A 13,989-nucleotide genomic window follows, 5' to 3' on the forward strand; every position below is an offset into this window, starting at 1 on the left:
CATATCTTGGCAAAGGAGGTTGAGGTCAAAGGGCCAAGAATAAAGTCAACTTCATGTTTGCACATATCTGACTGGTGACTGCTTAGCTGTTGTTTCATTTGTTGCCATCAATTCAGCCCTGACTCAAGGTGACCTTATGTATAAAAATGAAATGTTGCTTTCTCTTGTGACGTCTTCATCACTGTTGGCTTGAGTCCATTATTGTGGCTCTTCTACTACGTGACATAAATATCAACCTACCCCATTAAGAGTTTCCTTTGTTGTTGCTGGCTGACTTCTTTGCTTCCTGAAACCTATGCAAATCAGTCTTGATTGGTTTCAAAAATTATGCTAAAACCAAATCATAGAGGTTGGGTTACAACGCCCCAGTATCCTCCACTGAAAAGCAAATGCTATCAGACCTCACTGAGCTGAGTTGATGAGTCCTTTGTGAAAGCAATTCCAGGTTGTAGGTCCCATACTTCTCCACACATGGTATAAGCCAAACACTCGTGGACTAATACAAATATCTACTAAACAAACCAGTGCTGCATCATGCAACAAACACAAGCACAGTCCCAAAATAAGCTACTAACAAGTTTACTTACATTCTTTTGAAGCATTTCTGACACAAATCTGAAATTAAGCAACAAATGAGAAGTTAGGATATGTAAACATTTTCAGATAAATTTTCCAAGGATATAAACACGACCCATACACATCCATATTTCTCTACAACACATCTACCATGCTCCTGTGTCACTTTCACTCATGAAAGAGTAACAAGTGGTGATAACAATCTCATTTGCTGTCCAGAAGATAGGGTGCACAATCATGGAGAAATGTAATTTTATCTAACATCAGCTGAGTTCTTAGCAGAGTATCCTCACAGTCCTCGGGTCCTTCTATTAGCTTCAGCTCTGTGTAGCAAATACTCAATGCTCAAGGTGTTATGCTCCATGTATATTAGAGTTGTGAAGTCCTAAGCATCTAGAAGTGTGTAGACACGAAGAAGCCCCTCGTCTCCTAATTTCGATAAAGCAGTAAGCCAACTTATTCACACATAGCATCATTTCTTTCCAAGAGTAGAATCTCACTTGGGACAGATGCTGGAGGAAGGCAGAAAGAAGGGTCCAGAGGCAGTTATTCGGCAAAGGGAGACTGGGATGGAGATTCTACTAGCTCTCTCTGCAGAGGGAGGTAGAGAGAATTTCTTTACCCCAGGAGATTTTAGAGCATTGCTTCCTCACAATAAGATCTTTTTTACCGTTTATAATAAATAGCTGTTCCTATCCCTGACCCAGGTATCCTCCCATCTACTGTCTGCTTGTGATTTGCCCACTTTAAACATCTGCTAGGAGGCCCCTCAGGGCATAATGGCTAGGGCTCAGCTGCCCACGGAATCCTACTATTGAGGTCATTCATGTCTGGTCTCTTTCACTTAGTGTACTACCTCCAAGATTCATCTGTGTGTACGCAGAACAGCTGAATAATCTTCCATGTGGATTTATTTCTGTTGATAAGGAATTTTGCTATTATTCTATTCATAATCTCAATTGGAATATTTTATTATGCTGAATGCATATCTACATGCATATATGAAAACATGTGCAGTTTCAATAGTTGTCACATGTACAATCCGATGATGTTCATTACGTGATGTCCTGTAACATCACCATTCTTCATTTCCAAAATTTCTCCATTGCTCTTGACAGAAGCCCAGTGGATATTTTGTTTATCCATTGGTGAATGTGGATATATATTTAATGTTTGGACTTTAATGCTTTGTTTTCATGTGAATGTGGACAACTGTTGGCGCCTCTCAGTATAATTCTATCTGCATACTGCTTTCTATTTTCGGGAGCGCAGGTTTTCCCACAGTAGGCTGTCCGCCATCTCTGGTGAACCCAGCCTCTATACCAGAAGCAGCTGGAGTAGAGAACATTAATGTTATGTCTCTAGCGATGTGTGCTACAAGACATCCTCTGATCTTTACTGCAGCTTACCGAGTGAGGGGCCCTGCTCTACGTAAGCACACAGATATGGAGACAATACACGAAAAGAATTAACTTGACAGCCTTCCCTCCTGGCTCTCTGCCCTTCACCTTGGGAAGATGTTCTTTCAGATCATGTCTTGGAGAAGCTGCTAATAATGTAGCTCCTTGCATTACCAAGACATGGCCATTCCAGCATCAAATCTAGAAGAGCCTCTCTCCTCCTAATATGACCAGATAGCAGGCAGGGTATAATAGGCCTCTTAGGAAAACACAGAAAGGTTTTAAAATAAAATACCAGTGCTTATCAGTTTACGTGTTTGCATTACAGAGCCTTTGCTCACTCCCCTGCTGTGCACCTGTTTGTGCTTCTCTCAGCTTGCTTTATCCAGAAGGAGCCCTGGCGGTGTAGTGATTACACGCTGGGTCGCTAACCAGAGTCGCAGTTCAAAGCCATCAACCGCTCCAAGGGAGAAAGACAAGGCTTTCTACTCCCATGGAGAGTTACCGTCTCAGCCATGCCTCAGGGAAAAGGCAGGGCTAGATGGAGATTCTTCTCTCCTGCTTGGCCTGGATCCCTTTTCAGAGGGAGTTCTGAGCTCCCTCTCACTGTGAGGCCTACAGCCAGTCACTGCCTGTCGCCTTGACTTTTTCCTTTCTGTGAGCTGAAGGGTTTTCATTCTGACTAGGACCTTTCTGATAAGCTCTCTTAGCCAATCATAGTTGCTTTCCTGATTAAATAATAATTAAAAAACGGTTTGTTTATCTGTCTACCTGTCAACTTGGTTAGTTAACTTTTCCAAAATGTCTAACTGAAGCCCAGCACGTGCATGGTACTCCCCCATTTAGCTGTGGTTCATGAGACGTGGTTGAATGTCCCAAGATGGGCCATCTTAGAGGGAGGAGGCAGTAGAGACCTCTGCTATGGATAATTTTAAAATTCCACTCTCCGTTCTAAATTCCTGTCTCTACACCTCCCGTTCATTCTCTTTCCTCTTAGAATAGCTTACAAGGAACTTTAAAAAAATCTCTTATGGAATTATCAGAATAATGAAAAGCTATATGGGTTATTGTCCCCATTTTACAGAGGAGGTAGCTGAGGCTTCAAGGGGATACATGACTTGACCAAGATTAAAGAGATAGTAAGTGATGGAGCCAGAACAGAAAGCAGGGTCTGAGTCCCCAAGGGACCAGCTGTTTCCATGCTGCCTTCCCCAATGCCACCACCCACAAATGAAGTAACAGCTCCCAAACCCCCCACCTGAGTGCTGGGTTTACTTGATCTTTCCCCCAGTCTAGGAGCCATGTCTACTTTATTTCCCTCACTCTAGTTACATCAGGACCGGCCCTTTGCGGAGGAGACTGAGCCATGACAGCATGAGGAGGACCATCAGGCCTGGCTCCAGAGCATTGCAGAAAATGACAACACCTGTCACCTGTTGGCAAGCCGGCCTCAGAGGCTCCCCCTGCCCCACCAGCACTATGATGAGGATGGCGAAGAAGATGATGAAGACAGTAAGGATGATGAGGACATGCAGGGCATTGATGAAATGAATGATCACAAGTCCCCTGATGATGGATAGGTAGGTCAGTGAGGTCAATGGCCATGGAAGGCAATGAGCAGGATCAAGCCCAGTGGAGGATCTAGGCACACCTCATGGGAGAGCCCTGGGGACATCCTGCCCAACCCAACACCCTCTGCACCCCCTGCAGGACCAGCTGTGGGTCCCAGTACCTGAAAGCTGAACCTTGGTCACTTCCACAGCTGCTGCCAATTCCAGGTCTCCCTGGCCTCTTCCGGGCCATCACCCTGCCCTTGAATCCCCAGGGCCCGAGCCTACCTCATCTTCCTGGCCAGTCTCCCCTTGGCTGCCAGGTCTAGTCTATTTCTAATTCTCTTTAATAAAAACGCAGGACTGATTGACCAAAGAAAAAAAGAAAGTTATCATTTCAGACACGAACAGAGGCAGTTCTACCCTGTGCTGTGGGCCACATGAGTCGGGACTGACTCGATGGCAGGGAAGGGACGAGTAGTTTTATCTGGGCTGAGCACACACTGCTTTCATAATAAAAACATTTTAAAGTCTTTTTCAAAGTGAAAGTTCTTTAAGCAATCTTTAAAAGTAACAACTCTTATCTGATGGGGATCCCTGATGGCAGAGCGGTCACAGATTGGTTGGGCTGTGATCCACAAGGCCAGCAGTTTGAAACCAGCAGCAGCTCCGAGGGTGAAAGACGGGGCTCTCTGCTGCCATCAACAGTGACAGTCTTGAAAGCCCACAGCCGGTTGCTATAGGTCAGCACTGACTCGACAGCAGCGGGGATTTTTCTGAATTCCTTGTCAGGTATCTTGTTCCACAACCTGTTCCTCACTTCCACATTGTTCTACATACACCACAGCACATACTTCCTTGCTCATTCGCATGTGCGGTTCCCCCACACCATTTTCATGCGTTTACATTGAACTTGAGATGGACATCTAGGCCATGGTGGAAAGACTATTGAGTTCCGAGGCCACTGGGGTGTGTCTTTTAGCCTGCATCTGACTCAACTTCCTTATGAAAGACAGATGCCCTCTTAGAGACTTCTCTGAGGATTAAGTGTGTCCCTACTGGCTCTAAATGGCACATTCCACATTCTTTTTAAAAAATCATTCTATTGGGGACACGTACAATTTTTATCACAATCCATCCATCGTGTCAAGCACATTTGTACATTTGTTGCCATCATCATTCTCAAAACATTTTCTTTCTACTTTAGCCCTTGCTGTCAGCAACTCATTTTCCCCCTCCTACCCCACTCCCCATGAACCCTTCATAATTCAAAAATTAGTATTATTTTGTCATATCTTACACTGTCCAACATCTCCTTTCACCTACTTTTCTGTTGTCTGCCCCCCAGGGAGGAGGTTATATGTAGATCCTTGTAATCAGTTCCTCCTTTCTACCCCACCTTCCCTCCACCCTCCAGGTATTACTACTCTTACCACTGGTCCTGAAGGGATCATTTGCCCTGGATTCCCTATGTTTCTAGTTCCATTCTGTACCACTGTACATCCTCTGGTCTAGCCAGATTTGTAAGGTAGAATTGCGATCATGATAGTGGTAGGGGGAAGCATTTAAGAACTAGAGGAAAGTTGTATGTTTCATCGTTGCTACCCTGCACCCTGACTGGCTCATCTCTTCCCCGCAACCTTTCCATAAGGGGGTAAAGGACACATTCTGAATCACTCTCTTCCCTGGGTCACACCTGTTCTTGGGTCTCTCGATCGGTCATCCCATCTTTGCTGTGGAGAGACCTGCTCACACACAATGAGGCACCTTACCTCTCAGTTTCCTCCACTGATTCTTCAGTGGTTTCCTTGTACTCTGGCACCGTGTTGTTCAAATCCATGCACACTTTGCCCACAAATGCTCGCTGCCCAAATTTATCTGTGAAGCACAAACAGAGTCTGAAATCCTGTTTATTTCTCCCTGGCACTTTTTATGAGTCTGAAGAACCCGTAAAAATGAGAATCCTATAAAAAACGCAAACCAGAATCTCAAAGATTACTCAACCATGACATTTCAGATGGCTAACCATCACCCCCAAACCCTCCCCGACCAGAACAAAACAAAAAGCAACCGCAGGTGCTGTTGTTTACTGCTCCTAAATCAATCCCTCATCTCATGGTGACTGGGTATGCGGCAGAATGAAATGTTGCCTGTTGATGTGTCCTCCTCATGCACAAGATCAAGCCCACTGCTGTCACCAGTATGCCAACCCAACTCACTGAGTTCCCTCCGCACTCCCTGGCCCTTTGCGTCACCAAATATGATGTCCTCCTGAGAGCAACAGGGACATGTGCAGAGCAAGCGAGTTGGGCAGTGCTCTTTGGTGATTTACAAGGTTCTGACTGGCTAACTTGCAGAAGTAGATTTCCAGGCCTCTCTTCCTAGACTGCGTTAGTCTGGAGGTGCAATGAGACCCGACGAGCCGATGACCCTTGCTGGGGTTTGAAATGCCAGCAGTATAGCTTTCGGCATCACACGAACACACACTGAGCACAGCACAATCAATGGACAGACAGGGACAGTCACTGCATGCTGTAAGTACGGACCGCTCTTCTGTGAATAACTCGAACGCACCCCTCCTTCGAGCACATTCCTAGGGGGCAAACAAATGACTCGGCCTTTCTTCGACAGCTTGTCTATGTTTTCCTTCCATCGTAACCATCGTTTGCTTTCATTTTATCCTCACGTGAAGGACTAGTAGTTTCTGGTCCTCAGAAACACGCTGGTATTCTTTGATACACCATAATCTCTTCTTCCCTTTTCCCTCAGTGTATCCCTCCGGTTTCCAACTCAGCCCTTGCCCCTTGGTGAGTCTCTCTCTCTATCTGTCCTCTCTGGGCAGATGTGGCTCCTCATCCTTCTCAAGCCAGCAGGCGTATTTGTGGAAGGGACAAACACGTCAGCAGGCAATTTCCTCTCCTCTGTGCAGGGTTGTGTGACCAATTGCTAGCAAAGGACATCAATGCTTGCAGATGACCATTGGAAATCCTGGAAGCTCTCAATGGGATGGATTGCTACCATAGCTGTAGCACTAGACGCCAACATACCCACAATCACAAAGATGGCACCACACGGGGCAATGTTTCCTTTTGCTGTATATCAGGGTGCCCGGATTCAATGGAAACTAATATGGAGAAATACATACAATAATGTATATAAAGCACATGCCATCCAGAGAAGATGCTTCCTCCATGCTTAACTGCAGCAAACCCCCTGCCGCAGATTCCATTCCAGACTGTAACTCTTTACTGGAGCGATAGCCTCATATTTCAACCTCAAAGAGGCTGGCGGATTTGAACTGCCAACCTTGTGGTTAACAGACCAATGCTTCACCTGCAACACCACCCCCACCACTGTTTTTACCTGTGGGGAAATTACTTCGCCTCGATAGCAGCTGCCAGCACTAAAGAACGTAGTCCTCACTAAAGCAGCTGGACTCTGTTAGAGTTGAAATCTATTTTACCTACAGACTTGAAACTATATGTAGCGATGCTATTATTATTACTGTTTCCTCCACCTCGGTCATGTCAGGTTTGAAAAGTCTTCCTACTTCTCTCTAGCTCCAGGTTGGTGGGTGACTGGAGCTGGTTCTGATGCATAGCGACCGTGTGCACAACAGAATGAAATACTACCCAGTTCCGGGCCATCCTCACGTGTTTCCGTTTGAGCCCACTGGTGCTGCCACAGTGTTAGCCCACCTTGGCGCAGCCCTCTCTCATTTTTGCTGCCCTGCTATACTTGACCAAGCATGATGTCCTTCTTCAGGAACTGGTCTCTCCAGACAACATGTCCAAAGAATGTGAGACGAAGGCTCCCCATCCTTGTCTCTAAGGAGCACTCTGGCTGTGTCCTTCCTTAAAACACCACTTTCGTCATGTAATTCACGTGGCTTCCAACCTCCCATTGAGTCTTTGAGGCTCATTCAAGCTCCTTCACCAGCTGAGCCATACATCTACCCACCCTTATTTCTGCCTCTTATAAAACGAATTCCTTCGTCCAGCTAAACTACCCTACTGCTGGTTCCCTGGTCCCACCATTAGGATTCCTGTCCCCATTCCTTCCCCTCTGTCACTGCCCCTGGCTAAAAGACATTTTCCTCCCTCGCTACGTTTTCTCCCTTTCAGAGCTCATGGTAAGGGACTCGTAGTGTCATTCCATAATCACTGGCCCTGGCTGCCTTCTGAAAACAGCACTGCTTATTGTCCGTGCTGTCTATTATGCCTCTGTCCTACACCGCTGCTCAGGAAGCAGTCATCCCATTCAGCCCACAAGGTGTTCAAGGAGCACTTGCCTAGTGCTATTGAGCTGTGCTGTTGAGGAATTGATTCCAACTCAAGGCAACTCCATCTGAGTAAACAAACAAATAAACAAACATACAAACAAAAATCCCCACTGCCATCAAGTCAATTCTAACTCATAGCAACCCGATAGGCCAGAGTAGGACGACTCCCAAGGGTATTCCAGGCTATAAATCTTTTTCCCTGGAAGAGGCCAGTGGATTCAAACTGCTGACCTTGTGGTTAGCAGCCCAATGTGTAACTAATCACGACATCAGAGAATGGGTGTAATCTTTATAGAAACATATCACCACATTTTTATCCGGTGGAGTTATCGAGAGGATTCGAGCTACCAACGTTTTCGTTAGTAGCAGAGTGCTACGTGCTGCACCCCATAAGGGCTCTTTCTAGGTCCTGTACTTGGAACAAATGTTGGATATACCAGTCTGAATCCGGTTTCAGCTCCACTTTTGTGATGTTAAAGGCTTTGTGACTTTAGGCAAGTTCCTTACTCCCTCTGGTTATCAGTTATCCATCCGTAGCATGAGGACAATGATAAGTACCTCATCACCTGGAAATAACCCATGTTTTGGGTGCTTTGCACAATGCCAGGCAGCGAGTAACAGCATCATACCTGTGACGAAAATTATTAACCAATGCATGTAGGTGTCCTGCCTGGTTCCTCCAGGGCAGAGATTATTTTCTGTCACTGTGTTCCCAGAATCTAGCACAGATGCCCAAGTCGAACCAAGAGCCAAGACATGACTGACGTATCATACAAGGGCAGCTCCAGTGAGAATCATTCCATATAAAACAGCCCTAAATGCATTCACAAAATCCAGACACACGGAGACCTGAACCTGGTACCCCAAACCCTAATTAAATAATCAAATCACTTTAACAATTTTAAACACTACATAATACAGGACACTTCACTGCCCATAAGGGATTCACCGCTTAATTTCTTTTCTTTTCCTTTTTAAAAATAAATCATTTAATTGGGGGTTCTTGCAGCTCTTATAAAAATCCATTCGTCAGTTGTATCCAGTATATTTGTATGTGAGCTGCCATCATGATTTTCAAAACATTTTCTTCCTACTTGAGCCGTTGGGGCTCTGCTCAAATTTTAACAAATAAAAGGGCAGCAGCGCCCACAAGTACAAATTGCTGCCTGGTCTGATCTGGCTGTCTTTGTCTGAAGTGCCCGTAAATCAAGCTTTCATCTGCTTACCTGTAATTTCCGCAAGGAGCAGGGTTGAGTCAGTGTGAATTGTTCCAAAGTAGCAAGCGGTAGTTGTTCCATTCTTTAGCGTTCTCCTCTAAAAATAAGTTGCAGAAACAATGAATCGTGTGTGCTCAAAGAAGTCACGTGGCATGTAGAGCAGACAGAATTCTAATTTTTCATTTAAAATGTGTTTTTTATCTGAAATTATGCCATCTTAATGCAGCTAAGATAAAAAACAAACATATTTATATTCCTCAAGTGTTAATGAAAGAACTCTAGTTGTGCAGTAGGATAACCTAGCCTCAAGGACTACTAACCACAAGGTCGGCAGTTCAAATTCACCAGCCAGTTATTGCAAGAATGACGAGGCTATCTGTTCTGGTACATTTTTACAGTCTTGCAAACCCTAGGGAGAAGTTCTACGCTGACTTATAGGGTCACTATGAGTCAGAATGGACTCTGGCAGTATGTTGGCTTATTTTTGCTGTTTTCAGTGTCAGAGGATAAATTTGATTCCCTAAATTTACACAGTTCTTCTCAGAATTGACCCAATGGAACACTAATTCTTTATTCCTTAAGATCAGTGATTTATACCAAACTACTCCAACTGAAAGAGCCATACATGGTTGGGGTACCCTGCCTATGTTCTGTGTTCAGGCTTCTCAAGCCCTTGTGGCTTTTACCACAGGCTCACTGTTTGAGGTGGTGCTACTCTATCCAGGACGACTTTGGATGCTACCGTTTATAGAGAAATCTATCAGAAACGCCACCAACTGTTTGCTGTCTTTCTTAACCTTGCTCCAGTTTCAGATTCTTGTCCACAGGGGTTCTGAGACAGTAATTTATGTACTCAGAATAGATTCCCAACTGAAGACGACTGTGCATGTCGAGGCCAACAGCAATGGCCTCTTCACACATCAGGTTATTATTCCTCCAGTTACAGTGGGGAGTGCTCGCCTCCTTTCTTTTCACTTTGTGTCTTAATGGCCTGACTCCTTGGAACTGGAAGGACTCTTTCTTATTTACCTGCCAAATCATCGATGACCCCACAGCATGCGTAGATTCACTCTACCACATAGGTGAATATTTATCATTAGTTTGTCTTAGAACATGCACAGCGATAGCATCACCCTCTCCTGTCCTTGGACTTTAGCTTACGCAGATTCCTTAACTTCCTAGTCTTTTTAGCTCAATTCAGTTCAATTTGAATCTGCAATCTTCAGGCTAGTTTAAAAAATGTAATGGTAATTAGATATCCACGGGTTAATGTGTTAACTAAAATGAATCATTTTTATTAAGAAAAGTGAATCACAGAAGAGATTTGCCAATACATTCTTTTACTTCAAATAATTTGCCAATTAAATGCTCCTGGTAATCACCTATATGATCCCCACACGCTGAGGGTCTTGATGGCTCATTTGTGGCAGCTGATCTAGGACTTCGTTCTGGGGCCGAGCGGAGTCACATATCAGAGTCTCTATTTGTGTACCCAACTTTCGTAGCCCTTGGCATGTAGACACGGCAGTCTTTAAGTTCAGGAACAAGTTCTAGCTAACAAGCTCAACTGCTTTACAAAGATGTCAACACTATCCTCAGCTCACCCAACCATTAATTGTGTGGGCCTCCCCCAAATCAGAAACACAGGCTATCTACATTGCAAATATCTGGAAGGGGTAAAACCTGCCCTCATCCACCAACATCAAATGTGTAAACAAAAACTTAAGAAGCATAAGAAAATCTCAGACTCTAAGACTTCTTAAAGCCATTTGTACAGACCTCGATATGGAGGACATACAGCCCTAGATACTCTCACTCTGACCAGAAAGATTGATAAACTTGGGTCTTACATTAACTGAGCTCTGGTGGCATAAGTGGTGGCCAGCAGGTTAGTGGTTCAAAACCACCAGCCACTCCTTGGGAGAAAGATGAAGCTTTCTACTTGTGTGATGAGTTACAGTCTCAGAAACCCACAGGCCAGCTCTACCCTGTCCTATAGGGTCATGATGAGTCAGCATCAACTCGATGGCAATGAGTGTTGCTTTAGTTTTGAGCCGCATTTTGACAGTCTAGCGTCTAACCACTTCATTGGGATTACTTTTCTTAAATTTCAATTTGACAAATAGATGCACTTTATCTTAAAATATATTGTCTTTTAAATTATGTAGGCAATATGAATCTCATAATTAATTTCCCTCTCTGGGATAGCTGCTAAAAACATCAATCCCAACTAATGACAAACTCTAACAAATGTGTGGACACACCCTCCACCCCATCCTGGCACCACCATCAAAGAATACCTTCTTCTTGTTGTTTTATCTTAGTTCCCTTCCCCTCATTTTTCCCTTTTGCTGTGATTTCATGACTAATTTTCTTTTGTTGTGTACCATGCAATTTTAAGCAGTCTCAAGCCCTTTTGAGAACCACATGAGATATAAATAGCTGTTGAGAATAAAAAGCCTGGGTGTGGTTAGCACACTTCATTACTAACACCACGCACCAGCATCTCAGTACACAGCCGCAGTCCTTCTCAGTTTCCCCGGTGTCGTGTGCACGCATGCTAAGTAAGCAAGAGCCCCAATTGCACTGAATGCATAATTAAGCAGAGCAGGCGGATAAATGTGAGCACTTTTGCATTTACTCTTCAAAGCTTGAATGATGCAAGACCAGGACACTGGCAGAATGGAGAGGCCATTGCGTAAGGCCTGTTGGTAATTCACCCTGGTGGAGCCAACACCTTGGGAGAAAAATCATCACTGGGTACAACAAATGTCTAAAGGGCGCTAGATGAGAGGACTCAGCAGTGGTCAGATTAAAAACTGACTTCTGTCCTTTACTTCTCCACTATAGACGCTGTTGTGAGTTGCTGAGTGGGTTGGACCAGCATTGAAGAGGACTGAAGAGAGTTGATTTTCTCTGTTTTTTGGGGAGGGAGGCAGGACATTGAGTTCAAATCACCTTCAAAATAGATCGTTTCCCCAAAAGTAAGGCATCCGCCCCAAATAAGACCTACTTAGGGTTTTGCCTCTTGCTGAAATATAAGGCATCCCCCCAAAATAAGACCTCCCCAAAAATAAGGCCCCCAGAAGCTACCATAACTCTAGACTCTGGACTTTAGCAGTGGGCGCTGCTGAGCAGCTCAATGTTGGCCGCAGCACAGCCTGAGCAGACAGGAAGTGTGAGGTCACTTTTAACAAAACAATAAACAATAAATGTGCATGATATTCTTACAGCAACCTACCCAGGGTTTCCGTGGCTGTAAATCTATACAAGCAGGACTAATGTCACAAACCTTCTGGAGGCTGTTCCAACTCCAACTCCATTTGAAGACAGCGACTCACAGAATTTTCCAGAAGTCCTGGAGCAATTCAATACATGACTGCCGAGCAGCACTAGGGATGAGCACCTATACCAAGTTCAGACTCACTGCCGTCCAATTGGTTCTGACTCATAGCGAACCACAGGGCAGAGTAGAACTGCCCCTGTGGGGTTCTGAGGCTATAAATCTTTACAGGATCAGAGAGCCTCATCTTTCTCCTGAAGAGCAGCTGGTGGTTTCAAACTGATGACCCAGCAGCCCACATCCTAACCCACTACGCCAACCATATGCATTCAGTCTGAATTTGGTGAAGCAATGTGGGTTATGCATGGAGTTATGAACCACAAGATCAGTGTTTTGAATTCTTCAGTCACTCCATGGGGGACATAGAAGGCTTTCTGCTCCAGTAAAGATTTACAGCCTTCGAAACCCCAAGGAACAATTCTACTCTGTCCAACAAGGTCACTGTGAGTTCAGACGGACTCAGTGGCAGTACAACTGGTTTTCTTTTGTTGAGGCAGTCGGAGAGCCCATCAGACTAGGGGTTTAGCAGGCTGGATCCAAGTTCTCTCTGTCCCCACTGCCAGTTCTGTCTGTGAGGTAGTGAGAACTTAGCTGGATGTAAATAACAAAACACCTCTAACATCTCTATGGCTTTATCTGCATTAACTATAGTTTATCATTTAAAATAACCAGAGATAAAGTAGCTGTTTAGACAGATCACTGAACGTGATACACCAATCTTCACAAACAGGCTACTTACAACAACTCGGGTATAGACTTCTTCAGCGTAGTCAGTGTTCTGGAACTTGAATTCTGTAGGAAATGTGTACTTGGTGAGCCATTCCAAAAGAGGCAGGTCGACGTTACTTCCGGTAAATGAATACTGAGGAGCGTGAATGTGTGTATCGACCAGTCCAGGCATGAAGAACTCACTGGAAATCAAGATGAGAGGAAAAGACTTTAATAACATCTTTAGTCATATGCTGAATCTTTACATCACATTTTCTCTTGATTTACGGCACATCCGGTTACAGCAGAAGCCTCAACAACTCTAAATGTTCCCATTCTTTTCTTGTCATTTGTTGCTGGTGAGTCGGCCCCAGGTCCTGGGGCCCATGAACGCCACTCGGTGCTGAGAAGCCCCCTGGTCAGAGGCGTTTCAGACAGTGTGCCATCGGGCTTTCACTGACTGACTTTTAGAAGTAGATTGCTTAAAAACACATGGGCACAAAGCAAGCAATGTCCATTGGTTTTTATCTAAAATGTAATATTTTGTTCAGCATGGATTTTTTTGATGATATTTTTTATTAAATACTTTTATTGGGGGCTTTTACATCTCTTATCACAATCCATACATTTATCCATTGTGTCAAGCACATTTGCACATATGTTGCCATCATCATTTTTAAAGCATTTTCTTTCTACTTGAGCCCTTGGTATCAGCTCTTCAATTTCCTCTCTCCCTTACCCTTCCCTCTTTCATGAACACTTGATAAATTATAGATTATTATTCTCATATCTTAAATCATCCTCTGCCACCCTTCACCCACTTTTCTATTGTTCATCCCCCTGGGAGGGGGTTATATGTTGACCATTGTGATTGATTTCCCCTTTATATCCCCACCTTCCCCTTATCCTCCTG

At 44.4% G+C, this 13,989-nt stretch overlaps 1 protein-coding gene across 1 annotated transcript in view; it reads right to left on the bottom strand.

Moving 5' to 3' along the window:
- Window positions 1–13,989, bottom strand: part of GDA (guanine deaminase) — a 102,322-nt gene that overhangs the window by 28,359 nt on the left and 59,974 nt on the right. Inside the window, exons 3-6 of the mRNA XM_075559067.1 lie at window positions 13,108–13,279; window positions 9,035–9,122; window positions 5,299–5,404; window positions 588–615 (exon numbers count right to left, since the gene is read on the bottom strand). Coding sequence (XP_075415182.1) covers window positions 588–615; window positions 5,299–5,404; window positions 9,035–9,122; window positions 13,108–13,279 — 394 coding nt within the window. The remainder of the gene's footprint in view (window positions 1–587; window positions 616–5,298; window positions 5,405–9,034; window positions 9,123–13,107; window positions 13,280–13,989) is intronic.

Source organism: Tenrec ecaudatus, chromosome 10 (genome assembly GCF_050624435.1).
Source record: "Tenrec ecaudatus isolate mTenEca1 chromosome 10, mTenEca1.hap1, whole genome shotgun sequence".
NCBI classification, from domain to species: Eukaryota; Metazoa; Chordata; class Mammalia; order Afrosoricida; family Tenrecidae; genus Tenrec; species Tenrec ecaudatus.